Genomic DNA, 26,249 nt, shown 5'->3' with positions numbered 1-26,249 from the left:
GAGGGAGGCAGTTCCTTTGGAAGTCTGACTTGGAAGCTGGACAAATCCAACGGAAGTCATATGAGGTCAATACTATCTATGAAAAAAGGTAGACCATCTCTGTCAGCCACAGAAAGACCCCAACTGAGTCCTCGTGACCAAAGCTGAGTCACACCCATGCCATAACTGGCAACAATAGAATGAAGTCCACCAGTGCGTCCCTCCCAGCAGGCAAGAGTCCACGAGACGGCCTTCACCACAGGCACTGACAAGAGGGAACTGTGGCCAGGGTCCTGGGTGGGTGGGACAGGGCAGCATGGCCCCCAGCAGCCTCCCACACACCACGAGGAATATCCCCAGGGTGGGTGTTGGACTTGTGGCCCAAGGCAGCCTCTCAGAGGCTGTTCTCAGAGATTCTCTCCACGCTCCTCCCCTTACAGTGAAGGAGGGAACACATCCCCTGCACGACTTAAGGCTTTCTGCAGTGTGATGCTGAGTGCGATGCGGCCCTTGGCTGAAGGTTTTCCCACACGGGCTGTGCTCGCAAGGCGCTTCTCAGTGGCGAGTTCGCTGGTGCCGATGGAAGCCTCTCTGGCGCAAGGCACTGGGCCCATCTCCGCCTTCGTGTCTTCCGAGTGTGAACTTGCTAGGGGTGAAAGAGGCGGGATCGGCAGCTGAATACGGCCCCACACTAGTCCTATTTAAAAGGCTCTCCCGCCGCACAAATCTGAAGTTGGGGCAGGGTTTCCCACATCCTACTCCTAACGTCTTTCCAGCTGCGAACGCTCCGTGCTAAATCCGAGCGATACTTCATTCCGAGCGCTTAACGGATTTTCTCAGGTGGGAACGTTCTGCTGAGGAATGAGCTTGGAGGTGCGGCGAAGGCCCCAGCACCATCGCCTCCCCTAGCCCTTCCTGCGGGGAGCTTCTGACGCCCGCGGCACGCATCCACCCTGACCGCGTCCTGCCCCTCGGCCACGCTCTCGAGGCTGCTCTCCGGCGAGAACTGCGTAGCTCCGTGAGGCCGGAGCTGCGGCACTCGCTGCGCTCAGGCCGGCCTCCAGCGTGGTGGCTGCGGGAAGCTCCCCGGCTCGCTGTGCTGCCCGGTGGGAAAGGCGTCCCCGGCGGCTGTGGACGGCGGGGCTCCCGCCACGGAGCGGCCCGGCGCTGGAGGAAGGCATACGGAGGCCTCTCGGGCGTGCGGGCTCCGTGGCTCCGGCCGGAACTCTCCCGGGTACTCCGCGCGCCGCAGCGACCCGCCGGGACCGCCTCAGCCAGGGGGCTAGTACAGAACACCCTGCCGCGGGAGCCTCCGCGGCGTAGCAACTCGCAGCCACACCCTCGGGAGTCCTCCCGCCAGCAACTCGAGAGACCAAGCCGCAGCCGAGAGTTCGGCGCCACAAGCCCCGCCCCCGGCCGGACCACGCGCAAGGGAACTCCCCCTCCCGGGTTCCCATTGGCCCAGCACCGTGTGACATCATCAAAATGGGTGCCGGGATTTGATGGGAGGGGCGGGGCTTCGCCCTATCTTAAAGGAGACGCGCCAAGCTTTACCAGGCGGGGGCTGCTCCCCACTTCCCGCGGAGCCGTGGGTGTGGTTACTGTCCGAGCGCCTCCTCAGGGAAACTGTTTCTCTGGAAACGGGATGTTCGCCTTTCCTTCCACAAACTTGTTGATGGTACCCTTAGCACTGGGTATCAACTGTGTAGCGCTGCCCTTCCCACAGTGATCTGCTGCCTGGGCTGCACTGGTCTCTCCGCGGGTGTATGCACCCAGGAAGCGGCAGCTGCGGCTTTGGGGCTGCCTCATTGCTTTGTTCTCTAAGGAGTTCCAGCTCCTTCTGCTCCCTTCCTGACCTCGGGCCCTCCGCTCCGCCTCTGACCTCTCCCTTAGGAACTGGAGGACTAGACAGCTCTCACCCACCCGCTTCCCCACGCTCCGTCCTCTCAGCAGAGCTTTAAGGCTGCAGGATCCGTGGGGCTCAACCTTAGGGTCTATCCTACTAGAACCAGGTCAACACTAACCACCGCTGCGCCTGCTACTGTTACTAGGATAACTTTCTTGCCCGTGGTTTCCTTCTTGGACTTGGGTCCGGTGGTTTCCCCGGAACGTGTCAGTAACTGAATCTCAGTTCCTCTCCAGGTACGTCCAGAGGCTGGGGCGGTCTAAGAACGAAGACCTCTTGGGGTTTTCCTCACATCTGCTCCAGACTGGTGTTGTCTATGCCCATTGCACAGCCGCCATCCGGGAACCTTTCACTGTGCGAGCTTTCCCTCGCCTCCTGGGGTCGGGTCCCCCACCTCCTGGGTAACATGATTTCGCCTTCCTCGGTTAAATCTCCACTTCCTCTCATTTTGGAGGAGTACGTCCTCTCGTGGTTTCCTAAGTGTAGGTGGAACACACATTTTTAAAGACACTACAAGCCTTTAGCTTGGCTTTTAATGTAGCTGCAAATATTCTTGCCAGAGTTAACAAAAGTGAAGGCCCACCCTCATCTATGGCCCAGTGTGGCATCTGAGGACTCCAGGGCTACTCTGGTCCCCAGTATTTTGTACACGTCCTGTTCATTCTCGCCACAAGTTGTAGGATCTTTTCTCTCCAGTGATAGGTGAGAGTAAGTCATCTCCTGTTGTATCTTCTGTTGTTATCAGCACTACACTGGCTCTTGTGATCTGGAAACCAACCCTGGCCTTTGTTCTCAGAATTCTCTTGATTTGTAGGCATCTACTGTACAACGTGTGAGCATGTGGCCACATTCAGTACTGGCATCTAGGTGTTCCTTTGTCAAAAACCAAACTGCATACTGAATAAAACAAAACCAAGATGAGTCTCTTGCAAGGCTTTAAGCCTGAAAACCAGGTAACTCAAGGCTACAAAAGCAATGAGCTCCGAGTTGCTCACAGACTAAGCGGCTTTAATGGGACAAATATGAAAATTACTTTGCTTTTTCAGCTGATTGGTTGCCTAGCGGTGTTCTTATTTGGATAAGGGTAGCTGAGTCAGGGAATAAGAAGTCCAGAGGTAGAGTGACAGACCCAGCATTTGGGAACTAGCTGGTGTCCTCTGCTGACTGAGAATGGCCTTCAACACCAGCACCGACGGTCTACCTTTCATCCCACATAAGGGGCTCCGTTTTCTTCTGGTTCTGCACCTTAGGCTAGTGATACTCCCCAGGAAGCCTCTTTCTGCTCTATTCCTGTGGCAGGATACGAGCCTGATTCCCACCTGAAGAGGACAGGAAGAGACATAGGGAAGACTGACTGTTATGAGCCTCCTTCATCTTTCACTGGTTGGGACAGCTACAGCTGCCCAGCTGGGTCAGGAGAGTCTTAACTGGCTCTCAGCCCATCCTCCCACTTTCACCCACACCCACTTCAAAGGTACCTGAGCTGCCCATCCCAGAGCCTTCAGGAGCTTTGCAGTGAAATCAGATTCTTAAATACTCACTTCTTTTGACAAGGTGGCTTTCTCAGATGCATCTAGGTCAGTTATCATTCATTCATCTGTTTTCTTGAGAGGTTTGTTCCTAAATTTTGTTGCTATTCCGTCATCTCAGTATATTTGTACATTTTTTGAAAAGTAAAATCCCGCTCTCATTTCAATGGGATTTCAGAAAGGAGTTATGGCAAATGGCCACAACTACTGCACAGAAGGCTGGGAAATGAAGAATATTCTGGGACTTTAAATGTCCAGCTAAAACTGGGGGCTGTTATCACAGATGAACACTGGACAGTGAAGGAAAGCCACCCATCTCTACCACACAAATCTGAGACAGAAAGTGAGGTCACCTTTCCAGCAAAGCAGGAGATGTGTGTGTGCGTCCGGGGCGGGGTGGGGGTGGGAGGATCAGGGTGTGAACAGTGAAGAAGATATCTGAAACAGCAGATAGAGAGAACATGCTAGTGTCCCTGAAATAGGAGTAAATGTCTTTATTTAGTTCCTTCCCTCCTGGGTTCATCCCAAAGCTTCACACCTCCCCCTCCTGCTGTCAGAACACATCACATGTAACAGAAGCCCAGAAACAATGGTTCTGCCCACACTTTTCCACCTCCTCCGCCCTGGAGAGCACTGTAGGGACAATTCACCTTGTTTGAAAGCCATGGATTTCACACACTTTACAGGCACATCCTCTTCAAACTGGAAACCCCACCAAGTAAAACAGGCTTGGCTGGAAGTTTCTATCTGTGCCACATTCTGGGTGCCTCTCTAGAACGCTAAGATCCCTCCAAGCAGTTCAAAAAAGTTCCTCTCTCCATAACTTTCCAGACAGCCAGTCACTTGGCTGAAACGTGTATTCAAAGATTTCACAAGTCCAATTTCTACCCATTGAGATAAGCAGTCCAAAAAATTAAGGCGTGGGGGGGGGGCATTGAACGAAAGGGTAATAAAGCACTTATTAAAGTTACAATAACATCTCAAAGAGACCCGTCATACTTCTGGAAATGCTTAACCAGGCACAAGTGTGAGAACAGTCGTGACCCCGGCTGCTGAGGGCAAACACACCTTCATTCCCGGAGCAGGAAGGACAAACAGGAGCCACCAGGAACATTCCCGTCAGCCTGTCGGCAGGGGCACAGGCCCACTGCAGGTCACACTCTTGTGCCCACCACCAAACAAGGCCCGGGAGCTATGCAAATGCCGCAGGGCAGAGCAGCAAGCCAGGACCCCCCACATTCACAAACGCCACACTCACACTGCACTGATGTACATTCGTACATTACCTGCTAGAGATCCGAAATCAAAGCAACTGAAAAAAAAAGGATGCCCATGCATTCCAGACACTGTGCAATCCTGTGTTAAGGCCACAGAAGTCAGCCCTTCTCCCTGCCTCAGCTCTGCATCTGACTGTCTGCCTAGAATGTATAGTATGTGTTCTTTACACCACCACACTCCAAAATCTGCATGTCCTTCCCGTGGAATTCTCTCGGGACACAGTCCCACTAACCACTCATGAGTGACAATGGTTATTTTATTCCACACTGAGGGGTCAGGTTCTGAGGGGCTGGGCAGAGTGGGGAGTTAACAGGTAAGCCAGGGATAAAGAGGTCACATGGCCAAATGAGGCACTTCCAAGTTGGGGCGGAATCCAGAGTACTCAAGACTATTCACCAAGTGCCTGGCGGGCGGCTGAAGGGGCGGAAGCCTCAGTTCCAGAAGACCCACTGCAAGTGCCATCCCCGACCTGCCAGGGAGCCATGGGCACTCAGAGGCCCGCCGCCCCCCAAAGCCTAAGGTGAGGGCAGCCCTCACTGAGAAGGCCACACAACACTTCTGGGGTGTGCTTCTCCTGGATTCTGGAACAGCTAGAGGCCCGTTGCCCCAGGGAACTGTGGGGAGGCTCTGTTGTCGCCAGAAGGTAAGCTCGCACCTGCCGACACCACACACAGTGCACTCTGCAGCTAGACTGGGGTTCCCTGACGCTGCGACTCCAGTGACAGGCGACCTTAAGAACTTCTGGGGCTTGACAGAGAACAGCCAACATTTTATCTTCCAACCAAGAGCATTTTAAAAAATAAAAATACTGCCCTCTATTAGCACCTTCGTTACATAAAAGTAATTTTATCACCCAAATTAGGAAGGACATTATCTCAGAATAAAATATAAATCTTCAGGTTGAATAAACTTGACTCTGTCAGTTACTTAATACGTGTCCTTATCCTTATGGACCTGCAAGAAGCCCTCGGTGCCAGGGGCCGATGCTGTCGGCCCCCATGACCGTCACTGCCCCGTGAGGTCCCCAAGGTCACAGGCTCTTCCAGCACCATCACCACCTCCAATGCACCCCCACTGGGAGGAAGGACCAGAGTCACACCAGCAGTTTACAGCCACAGGGACCGCTGGGGACAGAGCGCCTTCGCACAGGTCCTGCGGGCACGCGCAGCCAGAGGGCTGCGGAAAAGCATGGGAAAGCCCTTGTCTCTAAGACTGAGTTTCCTCAGCTCTGACCTCACTCACCGCATGTTCTTCCCCTTCTACTTCTGCATGAACGCTTGATTTAAAAAACTGATTCAGAGAAAAAGAAAAAAAGAAGAAAGGATGGCCCTTAAGCCTGAAAACAGAAACAGAGTCAACAACAAAAAACTGCTAATATCCTCTTTTTAAACTCACCTAACAAGTACATGCCAGCAGCAACTTACCAAATATCAAAACAGAACATCAAAAACCCAGCATCACTGCCTTAAACCCTTTTCGGGAACAAGGCAGGACATAAATAAATATATAAATAACATAAGTAATTCAAAAAGGCCTGGATGGGTCTGGGAAACAGACTCAATACCGGCACCCAGGATGCCAAAGCGGAATTCTCAGAGGCCATCGACACTGCCCCTGACCGCAGTCCCTGCCATATGTCCACAGCAGGCCAGGCCCACCACAGGACGCTAGCAGTTCAATGCCCAGGAGGTCTCCCCCGAGTGGGAACAGTCAGGACACTCCTGGCCCAGGCTGGGGGAACACTCCAGCTCACTCCCAGGGGTCCGTCGTGCCCTCCCCAGGGAGAGCTCTGGGGCCCGGTGGGCAGAGGCCTCCTCAAGTACCACCACGTTTCCCTACTACAGGGGATGCTCGGGCCCCATGCCTCAGAAACACAATTTCCTAAAGTGTTCTGAGAGAGTTACTCTTTCCTCTTTAGTATCCAATCCTGGCCAAGGAAAGGAAAGGGGGCTTTAGTAAAGTGTCACTCGAACAAGTAGGAATGGCCTTAAGCAGCTATCTACACTGTTTTCAGATTCATGTTTGGCAGCTATGAAGTTTCACACTACAGGCTGAACCTCACGGTTCTCAGGACTCCGAAAGCATCGGCCAAGTCTGGCTGAACCAACGACCAGACCTGGACTCTGCACGGGAAGGGTGGAGGCCCCGGGCCCACGCAGACTGGCCCAGAGCACAGCACATTCAAGGGGCCGAGCAGGAGCTCCCCTACTCCCTGGCACCCTCTCCTGCCTCATACTACCTCCTGGCCAGGTCGTGGGGAGACCCAACTACGAGAATCAACTCAGTCCGTTCCTTTCAAAAGACCCCAGGAAAATGGTTCAATCCCCAGAACAAAGCCCGGCAACCGCTTCGCCCGGCAGCAGACCCCGTACCACCCTGCGCCGGGCCCTCGCCTCCCGCAGCCCAGAGGCCGTGCCCACAAGTGTGCGACTTCTGCACCGGCACCATTCCCGGGCGTGGCTTTCCAGAAGGTCCAGGGACAGAGGCACCCTCCCACCCGGGGCAGGAGTGGGGAGGCCCCACCCTAACACACCTCTGCAGAAAGCACCCAGTGGGGCAGACTCAGGGTGTGCCACGCATCTGTAACATGGCCCATCTGGAGAGAACCTGAGCCAAAGGGGCCAAAGCAGGGAGGCCCAGAGTTAAAAGAGCTGAACGGGAAGGTCAACTTACCACCCACTCTAAAACTACCGAAAAGGTGACCAGCCACTGCTTTCCCACTTCCAGGGACAGGAAGCCCCCGCCACTGGCCCAGTCCACCCGTGGGCAGCTCCAACTTCCCTATATCCAGTGAGCCCTACCTCCCCGCAGCTCCTGTCACAGCCTAAGCGTGGTCTCGGCCCCACCCAGACTGCCACAAAGAACACCCAAGTCCCTTCTCAGCTGAAGCGCTGGCAGCACTTGCCTCTGACCCTGAGGACTCTCATCAGCACCCACAACCTGCAGCTCACGGCCTCACTCCGACCGGCCCCGCTCCACGCAAGCCCCAGCAGCCAGGGGCCCAGGCCTTCAGCAGCAGCACACACACCCAACCTCAGGCTCAGCCAGCCATTCCGCACTTCCGGTACAGTCACAGCTTGTGACAGGGTCACTGTAGCCCCACAGCACCTCCGGTGACTGCGTCCTCCCTCTGAATCATCCAGGGCCTCTTCTCCCCTCAGACCTCATGCATGCGCCTGCAGGTCACAGCCTGGCCTTCCGGCCAAGCCATCCAAGATACCAAGGTAGGGTTTAGAATCCTATCCTCAAGCCGCATTAGACAATGACAGACACTGCTTGTCTCCTTGGCTAAAACCTACAAGGCTGTTAGTAATTAAGTAAATCTGTATCCTTAATTCAATCATTACAAATTAGATAGCTCTTAGGACAGAAAACCTAGGCACAGATTTGAAATCTGCCCATTCCTAAACACTTCTGAAGGTTAGAATCACCACGATTCCATCCAGTGGTCACCAGGAGTGGTTTCCCAGGAAACAGCATCACCTGGGGAGCTCTGAAGAGGCAGCCAATGGCCCACCTCTGCGGACACAGCCACGTACTGAGCCGCACAGCCTGGGCGTGGGTGAGCCCTGCCCATGGCCACAGACTCGGGGATAAGAACTCAGCTCGCCTCACCCCCAGCAGCCCAGCAGGCCGGGGGAAGAATTCTGACCTGGCTGCTACCCCCATGCTCAGGTTCTAGGAGCAACTACCAAGACATGAGGTCCAGTAAGGCAAAGAGCAATCAACCACACGCTAGATGTTTTGTCCACTGGACACCAAGCAACAGAAAGCCTGGAGCCATCCCGAGGACACGCGAGTCCCCCGTCCGGGAGCGTGCAAGGACCAGAAGGCAGCGCCGCAGGTGTCTCCTTCGGTTAGAACTGGCAGTGAATGCTGTGGGAGCGTCCTTGGTCCTAATGCAGGCAGTCATCTGACTGGCTAGTTCCTCGGTGCGGGCCTCCTAAAATCAATTCGTGTCTGGAAGCTCTTCCAAGGGAAAGGGCAGAGAGTTCACGAGACCTGCTGGCGTGATGCGAGGCACAGGTAGGTACGAGAACAGGTGCAGCGCTGCGGGAGGTCCTCCACTTAGACTCCGGCCAGATGCAGGCACTGACTGAGCTACCACAGCTGGTCCATGCAGCCAAGAAACCATCCTGGGAGGAAGGCAGTTAAGAGACGACACTGCCACGAGAGAACATGGGTGTGGTAGGGAAGAGTGAGTGTAGACAAATGCCACAGGTCACCCCCAGGAGCAGGGAAAACAGACTAGCAAGTTCGTGAACTGCATTTCTGTACTCTACCTTTTTTTTTTCTTCTTTTTTTTTTTTTTTTACCAAAACTCTCTTTTCATTTAGATATTAGAAGGCTTTAATCAAACAATGAACTTGAGAAGTAAAAATATAAACAGAAGCACAGTTCTGGAAAGTGCTAGGTGTCCTCCCCACTGGAGCTATGAGCAGGTCAACTCAGCCCTTACGTACACACACCACAAGGCCCACTTCGTGAACATGCTACCATGAGAATCCAAAACAGAGATACTGAGGAAGGACAAAATGAAGTTTTGTATGGACTTTTCAGCTGACAATGACCCCAGGACTGTCCAATGTCCCGAGCACCTGAGATGGAATTACAATCCATGAGAAAAAGGCCACTTCTGCTTCACCAACAGCCAAATGGGATTCCGTCAGCAGCACAGACAGGATGTGGTTCACAAGGGCAAGAATCGGTGTCAACTTTCACTGCAGATCACCTTCCTCCTCACTGTAAGCAACCGCCACGCTTGAATTCTACTCATAAAGCAGAAACTTTTTTATGGGGTCTGGCAGAGGCAGCGAGGGAATCAGATGGAGTCGGTATTTGCCAAGAGCTCTTCTCACGGCCACACGGCACAGACTCAGCAAGGTCCTGGGGACACCTGGAATGCCATGGGAAGAAAAGGAGACGGAGGGAGGTTAACCAAAGGCTCGCTGAGAGGGACAGACAGAACCACACTGAATGCCCGCAGCCAATTTCCCAATTTCACAGTGGAGAGAGCGGTGCCTGGGGAGGAAGGTCTTGTCATCTGCTCCTCCCGTCTGCAGAAGGAGTTCGAACTTCACCTGCGGCACCTGCTCACCAGGACGGCACCACCTTGACCGGGTTTAATTTCCTAGACAGAAACAAGAGCTGACCGCTGAAGGCCCTGGCAGGTGTGAATGACGGACCTTCACCTCCTGTCAGCCTCTGCTCTTGTCAGTTCCAGAAACTCCAGGGGGATCCAGAAGAGACACGCCGAGCAGTCTATGAGGAGAGCAGGCTGACAATTCTGCTCTGGGTCAGAACAGCCCGGCCGGGCCTCTGCCTTGTGAAGCAGGCATGACACAGGCAGCTTCTCTCAGCAGGACTCCAAGTGACCATTAACCAGCCCCTTTGGGGGAGGCTCAACGGGAACATGTCTTAATGACTGGCTTAGGAAACTCCAACAACAAAAACACAATAAACTCAGGTTCTGTGAGAGGCAAGGGTTAGGGAAAGGTTTTTTCAACTCAGATGCCCTCGAGACCCAGATGAGGAGGCCGGATGCAGGCAGGTCACAGACGGCCCACAGCAACCAGCAGGAGGCACACAAGGTCCACCTCTAAGCCCCAGAGAGGGCCTCGGACAAGAAGACCCAGCCCAGATCAACTGCAAACAACCTGGCCATTGATTGATTAATTCATTAGCAAAATCTTCCTTCATAAATAAACAAGCTATGGAGTTTATTCTAACAAAAACCAGAGGTATCACACAATAAACGTAACGGTAATTTGAGTAGAACTGAAGAAAGGGAATGAGGACACCTAGAGGAGGAAGGGCCTGCCACCTGTTGTCAGGCAACCATTTAAAAACCATGCGTAAGTGAAGGGCTTTGGGGTCAAAAAGCAGAGCAGAGAGGTAAAGAGACTATAATTCCAGGAACTTCCAAGGTAAACTTTTATATATTTCTTTGTATCGATTCTTGGTGTCTAGGAATTTGAAAAGACCACTCTGGAAGCATTCTGGAAACAGCCTAGCCCTAACTGCACATCCTAAGTGCTTCGTTGGAAGAGGTTTTTTTTAAATCACTACAGCTCAATTCATTCAACTGACCCACACAAGTCAGAAGGGAACTCAGGCCACTTACTTCTGGCCTCTTTAAAGACCTGCAACGCCTCGGGGTCCACCTTCCTTCTGCCTCTTGACTCTGGGCCCAAGGATTCCCACTTCACCAGGTTCAGGTTGGCTCCGAACTCAACAAGCAGGCTCACGAAGGCTGCCTCACAGCCATGACGCAGGACAGCATCCATGACACACCCGGGGGAGCCCCGGTAGAAGCCCTGCGTGTTGACAGGACCATTGCAGTTGAAGTCGGGGTTCGCCCCCGCCTGGAGAAGCAGCTTGAAGCACTGGAGGTTGTGGTAGGCCGCGCTGATATACAAGGGGCAGACCACCAGGGAGGTGAGGCGCCGGGAGAAAGGGGGCCGGATGTCAGGAGTCAGGTGGTGGTTGACGTCGACGTCAGCCCCATACCTACAGGGGAGACACAGGGACAGTGAGACCTCACGGTGGAACTACCGAAGCCATCAGACCCCCATAGCACTGGTGACAGGCCTGACCTCTGTGAGCACCGGGATGCCACTGAGGAGGCACCACCAATCACAGCGGCCTCCTGACTTGCAGAGTTGAGACCATTCCGAACAACTTGGAACCCACTCACAAACACTCATCAGTGAACTCTTCAGAGCCTCTCAAGAGCAGACAATCTTATGACTAGTCAAACTACTTCAAAACAAAGAATAAAAAAGGAAAATTTCCAAATTCATCTTATGAAATTAGCAGAACAATCCCAAAACCTGACAAAAGCCACACCATTAAAAAAAACAAAAACAAAAACACCTACCAACTAATTTCACTTGTGAGTATCAACTTACCCACCTTCGATAACATGTTGGCAAAGCAAATCCAAAGTATAAACCACGACTTCATGCAGGTTATTTCAAGAATGCAAGGGTGGTTCCAATATTAGAAATTCTAAGAACCCTGTCCATCATATTCACAGAACTAAGGGGAAAATCATGATTACCCTTATAGATGGAAAAAAACACGGCATGGGACAAAACCCAACACTAATGCAGGTTTATAAGTACTCAATAAAATAAGAAGTGATAGACATTTCCTTCACAAGATAAAACCCAGATGTTGGTGTCTCACCTAATAGGGCCGGGGTGGCTCTCCTATGGAGGCTGGAGCGAGCCATCTACACCCACTCTCCAGCCCATTCTTATTCAGGCATTTTAAAGATTTATTTATTTACTTGAGAGAGAGAGAGAGAGAGAGCACAGCTTGATCTCAAGACCCTGAGGATCATGACCTGAGCCGAAATCAAGAGTCAGACAACCAACCAACCAAGCCACTCAGGCACCCCTAATTCAGGCATTTTAAATAAGGGTATTAGTGCAATCTGACAAGAGAAAGTAATTAGCTGATGAAGATCATAAAGGAAGAAAAAAAAGCTTTCCCTATTTTCAGAGGATATGACTATGTCTGGAAAGCCCTGAGTAATTAATGAAAATACAATAAGCAATGAATTTATTAAATACTTTAGTAAAGTTACAAAACCAACAGCCTTCATCCATACAAAAATAAGTTCAAATACAAAATGGAAAACACCTCACTTATGAAAGCAAAATAAATTTCAGAATGAGAGATCTAAGCATAAACTTAACAGTACATATCCAAAATTTGCATAAGGGAAGTTAAAAAATACGCCTAAAGTCAAACAAGTGGAACTCAGAAATGGGGAGCCCCACCGCTACCTTGGAGAGGAGGGCTCAACACTAGTAAGAGCTCAATTTTCCTGAAGTCTACTGTATAAGTGAAAATCCCATTCTTGGAGCTAAATAACTTGATTATAAATATAAGCAAAAGTAACATCTCTGCAGTTCCAGAAGATGATGATAAAGTTCATTTGGAAGATCAAAGAAGAAAAGATGTAAAAGCAAAGCTTTTTAACATGTAAATTAAACAAAGAAAAACCTGTGCATGGCAAACAGCAGCATAAGCAAAGTAAAGCAGTAAGTGGAAAAGTTGGGGGGCTGTTACAAGGGATTAATAGCCTTATCACAGAGAGAGCCAACAAAAGGGAATGATGGGGGTGGGGGCAGGCCGGGGTGGCACAGTCAGTTAAGCATCTGACTCCTGGTTTCAGCTCCGGTTGTAATCTCAGGGTTGTGATCCAAGGGTCGTGATCCTGCGATCGAGCCCCAAGGTGGGCTCTATGCTGTGCACCCAGTCTGCCTGAGACTCTCCTCTCCCTCTTCGCCTCCCCTCTGCTTGCTCACGCGCTCTCTCTCTCATATAAATAAGTATATCTAAAAAAAAAAAAAAAAAAAAAAAAGCTTAACTACTCTACAGGAAAATGAGCTAGAGACGCTGACAGCGGCAAGCATCTCTCAGTCATCTGAAAAGATACTCAGCCTCATCGTAACACAAACACATATTAAAACCACCTTTACACCTGAAACTAATGTAACATTTTGCTTTTTTAATTAAAATTAAAAAAAAAAAAACTACCCTGAGATACTACTTCTCACCTATCACACTGGGGAAAATCAAAATTTTATTAACCAAGCTTCAAAGAAACAAGAAGTCTCATTCAGTTCTGGGGGTGATGCAAAATGGAACAAATCCACTAGCACTGGAACAATCCCACTAGCACCCACTAAATTTGGCAAGAACTGGGAAAACTACATATCCATTTACCCTCTGACCCACCAATCACACCCTTGGAATCTCTTCCCAAGTTGCATCTGCAAAATTCCAGAAAGATGCACGCACACAGCAATTCATTAAAATGTTATATGTAACAGCTGAAGGCAAAAAACAACCCACAGGTCCCTCAAGAGGAGACTGGGTGAACAAACCGTGGCCCACCCACCTACAGCAGCACTGAACCACTGTGAAAAGGTGTGAGGAGTGTCACCACTGCTCCAGAATGACCTCAGAACACACTCAGGCAGGACAAAGTGTGTACTATGCTACTGTTCATCGGAGAGAAAGTGGTTACAATACATTTGTGTATCTGATACACACCTAGACATATGCACGTTATGCTTATTTTTTCAACAATGGAGGGATCGACTATGAAAGCTTAAAAATGGTCATCTACAGGGAAGCTGAAGGAGACTGACACAGAAGCTAGACCTCTTTTAATAATGTTGTTTTACAGGCTTGACTTTGGAACCACATAAATAAGTCATAAAACAAATTAAATAAAAGGCAATCCCCCAAAACTAAAAGCAAAAAGAAAACCACTTTAGCCCAACTGTGTATCCAGATGGTGCCATGCAGTCCTGACTGCTGGGGGCCTCCTCTTTCTGTGTGTACTAAACCACCAGACCCAGCGGCAGAGTCCTCTGGAAGGCCCCGAGACAGGAAGCACAGCTCGCCGGCCTCATGCTCACAGCTGTCCCTGCAATGATCCCTGCCCAGACGTGAGGAAATCATCTCTTAGGGGACAGGTGCGGGAGCTGCCTGACCTGCCAGCCGCATTCTTCAGCAGAGCCAATCTCTAAATGACTCTAAAAAGGCAGGGGCTTCGGGTCTCCACAAGGGACCTGCCCTTGTCCCTGCCCTCAAGGGAGTCTAAATGTGTGATTTACTACCGGGAGTTTGGAGTTCCTCCAGCCCAAGTGCAAACTACCAATCTCGGTCCCTTTCATCTAAGCAGAGGCCATGGACTCAAGCATGGAGGGCGGCCTGGCTCAGGGTATCAGAGTCCTTGCAAAGCCGAGAGTGTGCTTGTTAAAAATGCTGCCTGGGGCGCCTGGGTGGCTCAGTGGGTTAAGCCGCTGTCTTCGGCTCAGGTCATGATCTCGGGGTCCTGGGATCGAGTCCCACATCGGGCTCTCTGCTCAGCAAGAAGCCTGCTTCCCTCTCTCTCTCTCTCTGCCTGCCTCTCCGTCTACTTGTGATTTCTCTCTGTCAAATAAATAAATAAAATCTTTAAAAAAAAAAAAAAATGCTGCCTGGCGTGGGGCGTGAGAGCCCACACCGGGTGAAGAGTCGTGTGTGAGAGGTGGCAGCAACATCAGACTGTTACAGATCAGGATTGGCAAAATAAATAAATGTGTTAAGGAGAAGGGGAATCAGGTCTCTGCTGGAAAAGCAAATAATAAAGTCAGAAACGGAGAAGTAGGATGTACCAGACTAGATTAGAAGTATCAGGGTGAACTCAACTGTCAATGTACGTAGATACAGAAATATAGACAGAAACGTACATGTAACCTTAGCTCTGTCCAATTGGAGGCCCTGAAAACAGCAACAGCCCATAACCAAAAAACACTATCGGTACCCACATCTTGGCCTCTAAGCACCACTCTCCACTAAAAGAAACCAGGATGCTTTGAAGAAATGAGTCATTCCAGGGCTAAGACAGGCACAGTACTAGATGAGCCTAGACTACGTTGTTAAAAGAGAAAGCAAGAAACTGGTCAAAGGCTGCAGGGGACATGTCCTAAGGACAGAGCTAGGCTCCAGTTTAAAGCCAAATCGGAGACAATCTGAGCATCAAAATAAGTAATACTACTATGCGATTATAACTCCCTGGATAATAAACAAAACTGTAAGTCTAACACAAATAAATTAAAAATCTGATGAGAAATACGATATATATGTGTTGCATGGTCCCTTGCCACAAAACACGAATTAAATAATTACAGAGGGGAAAAAGAGTAGCTTTACAGTGGAGAAACCCAACAGACACCACCTTAATCAAAAGATCACACTGACATCAGCAGTGACGGGCCCAAGGACAACCCTGTGCAACCGGAGAGGACATAAAGAGCACAGCCTTGCTTCTGGGAGAGCCTGGCCAGGCACACGTTATGGGATCCCCTCTGAGTCACCACTAGACAGATGGCACCGGCTTCCCTGAACTTCCATCATGCCAGACAGCCCTCCGATGCCACCCAGGTTTCATCGGCACATGTTTCATGGAATTAGGAAATGCTAGCATGGAGAAGCAGAGAAGATGGGCAGGCAGGCAGGCAGGCAGATGCCTAGGGCACAGGAAACAGCCCCATTTTCCAGGCCATGCTTTAAATGGCCAGCCAGCAGTCCTATTCTCTGGCCTGTCTCTTCAACACATTTGGAGTGTACGAAGGAACCTCTCCTTGAAACCTACACGCCTGCTTGCAGGCAGCGCAGGCCTGAGGAGGAGAAGGGAGGGGCACACAGACCAATGTGTTCCCAGGACAGTCCTTTCCCCACTGAAGCCGCCGTCAGACACCACAAACGTAAACCTCACCCAGCCTCCTAGACACTCCAGCAGGGACAGGAGAAACGCTCCACACCACACACCAAACCAAGCAGAACTGCCATTTCACTTCACACACTCAACCAATAAAGAAAGAGAAAACTAAATTTTAAGCAGTGATTTTTTTTTTCCTTCTCTTGTTAGGGATAGGTCTTCCAAAATGTTTGTAATTTTGGGCAATATGACAATCTGGTATTAGCTGGGCGATGGGAAAGACAGCCCTTCATCCACTCATAAAAATACGCTGGATAGGATCCAGTTAATTTTAATCCTGACTATTTTCCAAAATTCCCCTCCTGTTTTTAATATCTTTGGCAAGGAACCACTGGGACAACTCAGTGAATCAATATAAATTTTGCACACACAGAAACATCACTCCTTTACCTTTTTTAAAAAAACACCAGCAACATTTATCAAGGGAATTTACAAGTAACAAAATGGAATTCACTTGCAGAGAAACAGCAAATCATGGCATGACAGCAGAGAACCCTGCGTGTAAGAACAATGACCTAGGAAGGCAGCTGCTGACATCAGATTTAAGATTGTAGTATTTGCTCAGTAACTCAACCATATCTCTCTCATTTTCCAACAGTCACTAAGTCAGTTACCTGGTAATTTAAAAAAGAGAAACCTTTCTGACATGTGTTCTCGCTACCTCATTATAATAGTAACGTCCTAGCTCCATGAGGGAATGCAATGTCTTAGTAACGGTAACACTTTCTCAAATAGGGCATCTGTACATGCACTTCTCAAAGTCAAGCCTGCAGTTAATCCAAAGCAGTTGTGCATCATGAACTGACTGAAAGGCCTTAACGGGATTTCTGGAACCAAGATGAAATTTCACTGATTGATCCTATTCAAAAATATTTCCAAATTAATGACTTATATTCTCTAAGATGCAAAGATATGGGACTAAGGTGGCTTAGATGATCAGGCTAAAAATTTTTAAAGAGAAGGGAAATATCATAATACCCTCATCTGTCTTGCCAAAAGCCAATCCCACAGTCATTCAAAAAATAAAAATAAACAAACTTTTTAATCAAAGTATATCCTCAGTACCTAATTCAAAAACCACGCACAGCCCTAGGCAAGGGGACACCAGGTCTCTTGCTCCTCAGAACCATGCCCACTGCCGCCTGTAACAACAGGACCCTCACCCAATCCTTTCCACACTGAAAATTGTCTACCTAAACTGTACTCTGTCCAACCACAAGAAATGCCTCCAGAGCAAAGCATGGGAAAAAAGCATCTTAGGTAGAAAGAAGTCATTGGAGACACAGAAAATGAAAATATAATCTGGTTCAAATTCTTTAAAAATGTAACGACTGGTACAACTAAAATAAGACCATAAACCATCTAAAATAACAGAAAGGGAAAGCAAACAAATACAGATCATGGAACAAAGATACAAAATAAAGAATAGCTAAGAAACCAAGAGAGAGACATAGACCTAACATCAGCTGTGGCAATTAGGTTAACTGTACTTAAAAAACAAAGAATCCTATATGGTCAAATAAGAAAGGTGAGCACCCAAAGAACTACTTAAGCCCACAAAGATTAAAAACTGAATGTGACAGAATATGGAAACGAGCCTTCAATGAGACCTACAGTTCCCTTTTGGTTTGATAGTGAGCATAACCACAGGAAACAACTTTTAGCATCAAAATATAGGAAGCAAAAAACACTAGAAATAAAAGGGGAAAATGACAAATCACAACAGCAATTAGAGACTAACAGACTTCTCTGAACTTGGGGCAGAGCTGATGGCTAAAAATGTAAAAAAAGAGAGGGACCATGAGTAAGGCGACTGAGGCTACCACACTGCCTCCTGCAAATAAATACCCATGGTCACATGCTTTGTTACAAGCATCCACATCATGTGACAGTAAAAAAAAAAAAAAAAAAAAAAATTAAAAACTCAAAAGAAGCCCCAAAATGCAAATTATTTGTTCCACATTACCTGAGCACAACAAGATAAAAGTAGTTCATAAAAATGTGCATTAAATTTTTCTCCTCCATAACCACAAGAACAAAGAGGAAATCAACTTCAATAATACCTAACTTAAATATGGGGGAAAAGCTTAGCAGGTAAGAACAAAGCTACAGGTGAAAGAAATAATAACCTTGAAAGCGGACACTCTGAGAAGAGTAATGAATAATCCATCCATCATTCAACTGAAAAAGGAGAAAAATAAAGTAAAATTAAGGAAAATGGGAAAAAAATAAACTAGAAATTAGTAAACAGAAAAAGAAGAGAACTGACAAGAGCAAAGAAGTAGCTCTTTAAAAGGACTAACAGATGGGGCGCCTGGGTGGCTCAGTGGGTTAAAGCCTCTGCCTTTGGCTCAGGTCATGATCTCACAGTCCTGGGATCGAGCCCCGCATTGGGCTCTCTGCTCAGCAGGGAACCTGCTTCCCTCTCACTCTCTGCCTGCCTCTTTGCCTACTTGTGATCTCTGTCTAATTAATTAATTAATTAATTAATTTTTAAAAAGACTAATAGACAATTCTTCCAACACATCTAACTTTCCAGAGAGAGGGGGGTAAATACAGACAACAGGGAAAGAGACAGCCGCCATGGGAGGTAGTGGCCACGGGGCCACGTCCCCCACAAGGGCCCAAGCCAGGCAACGGTGGCCGGGTGTCCACAGCACTGACCTGATGAGGGCCTGCAGAAGGTCGGCCCGGCCCACACGCGAGGCATGGTACACGGGGGTGCTGCGGTGGTGCCGGCTGCCGTTGGGGTCAGCGCCAGCTTCCAGGAGGATCTGAGCACTCTCCAGGTGTCCGTTCACCACAGCCACGTACAGGGCGGTCTGTCCTTTCACGTCCACGAGATCCACCTCGGCCCCTTTCCGGATCAGGAAGTCCACACAGTTGCCGTGGCCTGCGGTGGCCGCGATTCTCAGCGGCGTGCAGGGGAGCCAGCCACAGCACCAGACAGACTTCTCGTTGATGCGGCTGAGAAAGAGCACAGGGGAGCCAGGCTGTGGGGGCAGCTGGGAACCCCACACACCGCTCTGCTTCCTTGCAGACTGGTCCATGCCGGGAACAGAGCGCAGGAGGGCAACCTCTTCAGACAGACACCGCGGTACTTCAAGAGTGCCTCTGCATGTGCTGTTTTATGAAACGCTGGCTCCACGTGTGGGGGCAGAGCAGAACTGCAGAGCCCATTCCACAGCGGAGGGCCCTGAGGCACAGGCAGACTGATGGGCCCAGAGCTAAGACCTCAGACCTCTCAACTCCAGCTCCACAAAGGATGGAAGGGTCTGCCCAGGGAGGCAGCACAGAATGAACGGCAGACAGTCACTGGCAATCTGCCAGGGTCCCAAGGCCCCTTCTCACTATGGTGGCCTAAGGTTGGCCTTGGCACCCTCACTGGGACCGGGTGACCCCTGTGGTCCCCCTACCTGTAGCATAGCACAAATGCCAGCCTGTGGGAACTGCTAAGGTCACGCAGCACTCCACTCCCAGCCAATATCAGCTGAAGAAAATGGGCTATGCTCAGCCCTCATCAAAAGTGACCATCAGACTGGGACTCCTTGTCAAGGAATGCCACGGCCATGCAGCCCACTGACCCACCTTATCACCAACTGAGACAGTTCACTTCAAGCTCCCAGGGCAGCTGTGAACAAGCCTGGCCATCCAGCTCACAAGAGAGTGACACAAAAGGACGCAGTGGGTCAGGGGCTCCTCCTCCAGCTGAGCCCTGGTTCCCACTAGCCCAGAAGACCAAAGTACTCATGGTCACAGTACAGAGCAACAAAAATCCATCAGCAAGAAATGGATTTACTAAAGCCAAATATAAGAAGAAAGGTAAAAAAAAAGTACTTGGAAAAGCAATATGAAAATACCTAGTTGAACTCTATTTTATTCTATTGTTTTAATTGTACTGTTGCATCTACAAACTTAAGTCTTCCTTTGGGCTTGAGTCATCTGCATTAACTATTCATGAGGAATCCATCTGCCGTCTTTGTATGACAATTCCTTTCTGGATATTTAGAGCTTTTTTAAAAAAAAAATACTTATATCTATTCTAATGAAATAATGCTAGGGCATCAGAAGTAAAAAAAAAGAAAGAAAGAAAGAAAGAAAGAAAGAAAGAAAGAAAGACAGACAAACCTATTCTTGAATTGTTAGGAATACCTCCCTTGAGAGCTATTACAAAAAGCAGCATTAATTTCAATATTGACACGCAGACATTTCTTCCATCAATTCACTACCATCTTAACCCCGAAGGGAAAAGAAACACAAAGCAGGAAGGAGTTTTGGGTGGCAGGTCAGCTGCTAATCTAGCTAGGGCTCCAATCTCCAATCCACAAAGCAATCTGAGAACACCCAGAGGGAAGGCAGACTCTGTGCTCTGCCAGGGGTCCCTGGCGGGGAAAAAAGGAGGAATATCAACACCCGCTGCTGTGAAGGAAGAGCCCGAGCCAGTGTGGAGGAGCAGGGAGGAGCAGGTGGACTCTGGCAGGCAGCAGGCCGGGCACTACAGACACAGGGAAGAAGAAGGTGAGCATACTGCATATCCCTGGGTGACGAGACAGCTGGTCTGAGGCCAGGCCTGGGGAGGGCAGACACCTGAGGACCAGAGACACCAGAGGAGGGTACATCAGGAAATCTGCACCCACAGCGGGGTAAGCACATGAAAACAACAAAGTTAGGGGAACTCACGTATACAGCTTAGGGTAAAGAGCCACAAGAGACTTGGAAGGAGGCAGGACCACTCTTGAAGAGAGTAACAGTGCTGCCATCAGGACTAATAGCAAGAAAGCTGACATCAAAGAGGGCCAGAAGTTTCCAGAAAATACCAAGGTCAATGACCGAGCTGGACTCGAATTCAGGTCTCCCTATTCTCACCAGTGGCTATCTCCTACTAGTCTGACCATTCTCCCTCCGTCTCCTCCTCCACCCGTCTTCACCTGCTCACCAGGGAGACACAGCGCCCTCACGGATCACACCCCTCAGCTTCCAGCAACAGCGGGCCTGCCCCAGGACAGCAATGCTCACCTCCGGTAGCTCTCCTCCTGCAGCAGGCTCCTGAGGGTCTGGAGGTCCCCCACGTAGGCTGCATCATGGAGTCTCGTGTCCTCACAGTGCTCCAGCGGATGGTCACAAAACTGCTCCCTCAGCCACTCCTTCAAATTAGGACCTGCACTGAAGAGAGGGGCTCCTGTCAGCTAAGGGAAACCATGCTGACACCAAACGAGGCAGGGGCGGGGGGGGGGTGCCTTCTGCCTCGAGCCCTTTGTCTTCAGGCTAAAGGTCTAACTAACTAAACTCAAACGTTCCAGAATAAACCATTCCCATCCTCCAGAAATGCCCAGAGCTGAGAAAAATACAGAATGTCTCCCTTAGTGAAACAAGCACATTCCTGACACCAAACCTGACAAGGGCGATAATTTTTAAAACGTTGGTGGGACAGGAGGCAAGGAGTCAATCCTACTAAAGAATACAGAAGATCCTACATAAAATAGCAAGGTGCAACTTAAAATACATACCAAAAACCCACCACAATATTACTCTGTTTATCCCAAGGATGTAACAGTGTCTTGATATTGGGGGGAAAAATAATCATCACCTGTATTACAAGAAGACACTTGCATCTGGCAAAATTCAACAGGCACACAAATGCTGCTGCTTGTAACATGAATGACTATAGTGAGCTGACCTGGGCCATGACCCCACAGGAGTCGCCATGCACAACTCATGAGACCGTAACCTAAGATGGGTGTACTGTACTGAATGTAAGTTACACCTCAGTAAGAAGGAAAATGTTAAAATATATGCATATGAACAGAAAGCCAGCTTCACATAATGAAGGCTATACAACTGGAAAACAGTAAAGTTAACTAGAGTCAACCGTACCATGTGCTTGGACAGGGTGAGTCAATGCTAGAAAAATTTTAAATGATAAGAAATAAATTAAGTGGTTTAACAAATCTCTTTGGGTTTTTATGTGAGATGTGACAGAAATATGACAAAAGTCTATCTGGAAGGGCACCTGGGTGGCTCAGTCAGTTAAGCATCTGACTCTTGATCTCAGCTCAGGTCTTGATGTCAGGGTCCTGAACCCAAGCCCCACTATGGGCTCCATGCTGAGTGTGGAGCTTACTTAAAAAAAAAGTTTATGTGGAAACATGACTGAAAAAAAATCACGTTTTTTAGTACATATGAGAAAAAAACCCAACCCATTAACAGAATGTATTATCTCTTATCAGAATAAAAAATAAAACAGAATCAGTTGCCCAAAAAAGACCTTAGTATAAAGATAAATGGGTATAAGTGGTGCTTGGGTGGCTCAGTGGGTTAAGCCTCTGCTTTCAGCTCAGGTCATGATCCTGGGATCGAGCCCCTCATCGGGCTCTCTGCTCAGCAGGGAGCCTGCTTCCCCCTCTCTCTCTGACTACCTCTCTGCCTACTTGTGATCTCTCTCTCTCTCTCTCTGTCAAATAAATAAATAAAATCTTTAAAAAAAAAAAAGATAAATGGGTATCAAAATCTGAGGAATAGAAAGAGTAGTTGCTATAGACTGAATGTTTGTCTCCCCCAAAATGTACTGGAATCTTAAACTCCCCAAAGTGATGGTATTAAGAGGTAGTGACTGTGGTAAGTGATTGCACAGATCATGAGAGAAGAGCCTTCGTGAATGGGATTAGCATCCATATAAGAGAGACCCCAGAGAGCTCCACACACCCTCCACAGGGTAGGACAAAGTAAGAAAGGACAAAGTAAGAACACTGCCCCCTCGAACCAGGAAGCAGGCCCCTGGCAGACAAAGAACATGCTGGGCCTTGGTCTTGGGACTTCCCAGCCTCCAGAGCTATGAAAAATAAGTGGTCAACAAATCTGTAAAATCAGACCCCTGTTTACAAATTATCTAGTTCTTCCCCTCACACTGGAGCCCAGAAATCAAGAGTTCTGCGGACATCGTCACAGACAGGGGCCTAAGGAAAGAGCATGACCGTGGACTCCCAGCCTGTGACCAGGCACCGGTGGAAAGCACACCCCTCCACTGGGACTCCTCCCGATGATGAAGTTGCTTCTACATTCACATCAAATCTCTGAAATACCTACTGCAGACAAGGCCTGACCGTTGCCCTTCAGGACTCAACAGAACACTGGCAGGTGTTCACACACACACACACACACACACACACACACACACACAGGTTACTCGAGCTGATCCCACATCCACGCCTGCAGCCGATCAACAGGCAGCCTCAAGGAACCCTCAGGGCAGCCTCCACCCTGATCTTCCTTCAGTTGTTCTCCTCCACAGCAGTTATCCTGCAGTTTCACCCACCTGAGTGAAAAGGCTCAAAGCAGGGGCGAATAAGATTGAGGAAGTGTAGCGCCAGATGGACAGGTAAGTGGGAGCTACAGACGTTAAGTTTTTCTCTGGGCCTCCCTCTGCCGGCCTCTTTTCAACCCACTCCCTGGCCCAGCTAGGCAGTTTCCTCTACACCCAGCTCCAGATCCAAGGACACTTCAAGTTAGCGTTTCTCTGATCAGCATCTCACTGTCAACGCAATTACTCCACACAGGACTCAGACCTTACCTGGAAATCTGTGCCCCTCCACTCCCAGGCCTGCAACACTGTAAATAACGAAACAGTACTGCCCAGACAGGAGAGGTGCTGCTTACTGGCCAGAGCAGCCTGTGTTCCACACGACTCCCCTCTGTACTGGGAAGCCGCCATCCATCCTCCTCTCGTTCCATCTCTCTCTCACGTTCAAATGACATCCCAGACACTAAAGTCCTGATTCAAAGTATCAACCAAATTCTAGGAGAGAAGGGGCTTTGTCTGAACTGCCCTTGTTCACTGGGGTGTCCCCACCCCAGGCAAGGTCTGGTCCATAGCAGTTCCTCAAGGAAGGTCTGCTGAAAGCACGGATGGAGGGACGAAAAGCGCAAGTCCCCAAGTGTCAACTCCTTGGAGGGGTAGCTGTGCAAATACCCAGAGGAACGTGTGAGATCCAGAGCACAGAAAAGCATTGGGTACACAGGGCCAATTCAGCAACGAGCACAGAGGAAATCCCACCACAGGTTAAGAAGGAACCTCCCCTGAACACAGCAAAGAACACACTTGGCCTGCAACTTCACATCTGCTTAGTAGTTGGGTCTCGGGGTGAAAACCCTGCGTCTGATGGCTCTTCTGAGTGGTGAGCGTGAGCATTTCCAGCTGCCGGCTCTGCAGGTGGGCCACGGGCCCCTGGACATGCTGTGTCACGGACAGCTCGCTGAGGGTGCTGTTATCGCTGTCCCTTGCCTGTGCGTGTGGGTAGCAGCCCAGTCAAGCCGTGGGTGGCGGCGCGGAGAAAAGACACCTGCGGTCCCCAGGGACCGGCCTCTGGGGGCTTCCCAGACCCCTGCGCTCAGAACTGGATGACAACCCGTGTCCTGTTCTTAGGGTCCTATCACATCCCCACCGGCTCACAGACCGGCAGTTAGAAAGCAAGTTCCCAGCGCGACGATGTCCCCGCGAGGCCGAGGAGCGGGCACACGCAGCAGCCGGGCCGCCCCGTCCGGCGTGCTGCGCTGACCCGACCCCGGCGGCAGGGCGCGGCTCCGTGGGCCTGGCCCCCAGGGGTCGGAAAGGCACAGCCCCGGCCCACACGCAGCCACCAGAGCCCCTCGGCCAGGGCGCTGGCCCCTGTCCTCTGCCGCCCCGCACCCCCCCCCCGCGGCCAGGCGGCTACACGCACGTTACCTGCGGGCCCCGGCCCGGCCCGCCCGTGGGGGCCGCCGCCCTCCGCCATGGGTGCCCCAGACTCGCCCCGTCCGTGGCCCTGGCCCTGGCACTGGCCCGAGCGCGCCCCGCCGACCGGAAGCAGAGCGCAGAGGCCACTTCCGGCGCCGAGGGCAGGTGGGCCGCGTCAGGGGCGCGGCTTCCGACGGGCGCGCCCCTCCCTCAAGGGCTTATGGGGCTCTGCGAAGGGAGCCAGCGCCTCCGCCTCCGGGCTCCAGTCGGAACGTGAGACCCAGAGAGGGGGGCGCGCGCTGCCGGGAGGCGCGCCGTCTCGGGGGCGCGCGCCGGCAGCGCGGTGGTTTCTCTGAGGGAGTGGAGGAGTCTGGGAAAACACGCTCACCTGGGGGGCGGAGCCTAACTCATCCCCGGGAGCTCTGGGTGGTGGAACCCGTCCCCGCCCCCGCGAGGACCGCCTCGCGGTTGTGGGCAGGGCTGCTGGCGAGTCGCGCGGTGGTTTGGGACCGGACTCGGTCCCGCGCCGGGCGTAGTTCGCTGTTCAGGTGATCCCTGCGCTCCTCTTTGGGTTGGAGCAGCCCCGCGAAGCGCGTGGTTGCGAAGGTGCCGGACGTCCAGCCCTAGTCACCGCAGCAGGTTGTGCGGGCTGGGCGCCGCTGCGGTGAGCATATATCTACGTACTGAGAGAGGAGTGCGTTCCCGGAATCTCTTCCATGAGGGGGGGCCTCGTCTGTGAAATACTGCCCAGTGCCTCACACTAAGCATTTATTGAATGAATTGGAGAACAAAGGAATGCATCTTCCTGCACTCTCGCGCTTAAACGTTGTCAAAAGGTGTGTATAGAGTTTGCATTCTTGAGCGCGATTCCCTTGGCTGCAGAGCTAGCCGGCCCTGCGAGGGTGTTTGATGCGGGTAGAGGGCTTCCTGCAATGCATTCGCACTCGATAAGGGCAGAGAGCACCCCTGTCAGAGGCTTGGGGGTGACGCCCTCTGTGCCACAGGGCAGAGAGCCAGGGGCGTGCCCAGCCCACCGGCCCTCCACCACAGCTGCCACGGGGAACACCCGGGAGCTTCCAAAACACCCCAGCATGAAAACAAGCCAAGTGTCCGTCAGCGGTGCAATCGGTAAACAGAGTGTGGTCTGGTAAACAGAGTGTGGTCTGGCCATCGTGGAATGATACTCAGCCTTCAAAAGGAACGGGCATCGGGTGGCTCAGTTCCTTAAGTGTCTGACTTCAGCTAGGGTCGTGACCTCAGGGTCCTGGGATGGAGCCCCTCATTGGCCTCCCTGCTCAGTGGGGAGTCTGCTTGTGCCTCTCACTCTGCCCTCCGCCTGCTTATGCTCTCACGCTCGCTCGCTCTCTAATAAATAAAATCTTTAAAAAAAAAAAAAAGAGGAAGAATATTCTGACACCTTCTACAACATGGATGAACCTTGAGGACATCATGCTAAGTGAAATAAGCCCGTCACAACAGGACAAATACTGTATGATGTGACTTATATGCGGCACCTGGAGGAGTCAAATTCATAGAGACAGAAAATAGTGTGGGTGC

The 26,249-nt window shown here is 50.6% G+C and overlaps 1 protein-coding gene across 4 annotated transcripts; it reads right to left on the bottom strand.

Moving 5' to 3' along the window:
• Nucleotides 1-3,887: 3,887 nt before the first annotated feature.
• On the bottom strand, nt 3,888-25,060 carry ASB1 (ankyrin repeat and SOCS box containing 1). Of its 4 annotated transcripts, none has more exons than XM_047721533.1 (5): nt 24,702-25,060; nt 20,999-21,140; nt 18,647-18,949; nt 10,817-11,202; nt 3,888-9,589 (listed from the first exon to the last, which is right to left on the bottom strand). In XM_047721533.1, the coding sequence occupies exons 1-5, from the start codon at nt 24,748-24,750 to the stop codon at nt 9,462-9,464; spliced, it is 1,008 nt and encodes a 335-aa protein (XP_047577489.1). In that variant the 5' UTR covers nt 24,751-25,060; the 3' UTR covers nt 3,888-9,461. The 4 variants fall into 4 exon arrangements, with proteins under 4 accessions (XP_047577489.1, XP_047577488.1, XP_047577491.1 ...); XM_047721532.1 differs by lacking the exon at nt 24,702-25,060 and adding an exon at nt 23,550-24,589 and having other exon boundaries at nt 20,999-21,145; XM_047721535.1 differs by lacking the exon at nt 18,647-18,949.
• Between the last annotated feature and the right edge of the window lie 1,189 nt (nt 25,061-26,249).

The sequence above is a fragment of the Lutra lutra genome, chromosome 3 (genome assembly GCF_902655055.1).
Source record: "Lutra lutra chromosome 3, mLutLut1.2, whole genome shotgun sequence".
Classification (NCBI taxonomy): domain Eukaryota; kingdom Metazoa; phylum Chordata; class Mammalia; order Carnivora; family Mustelidae; genus Lutra; species Lutra lutra.
Note: the sequence above shows the minus strand (reverse complement) of the source record. Positions and strands in the feature narration are given on the sequence as shown.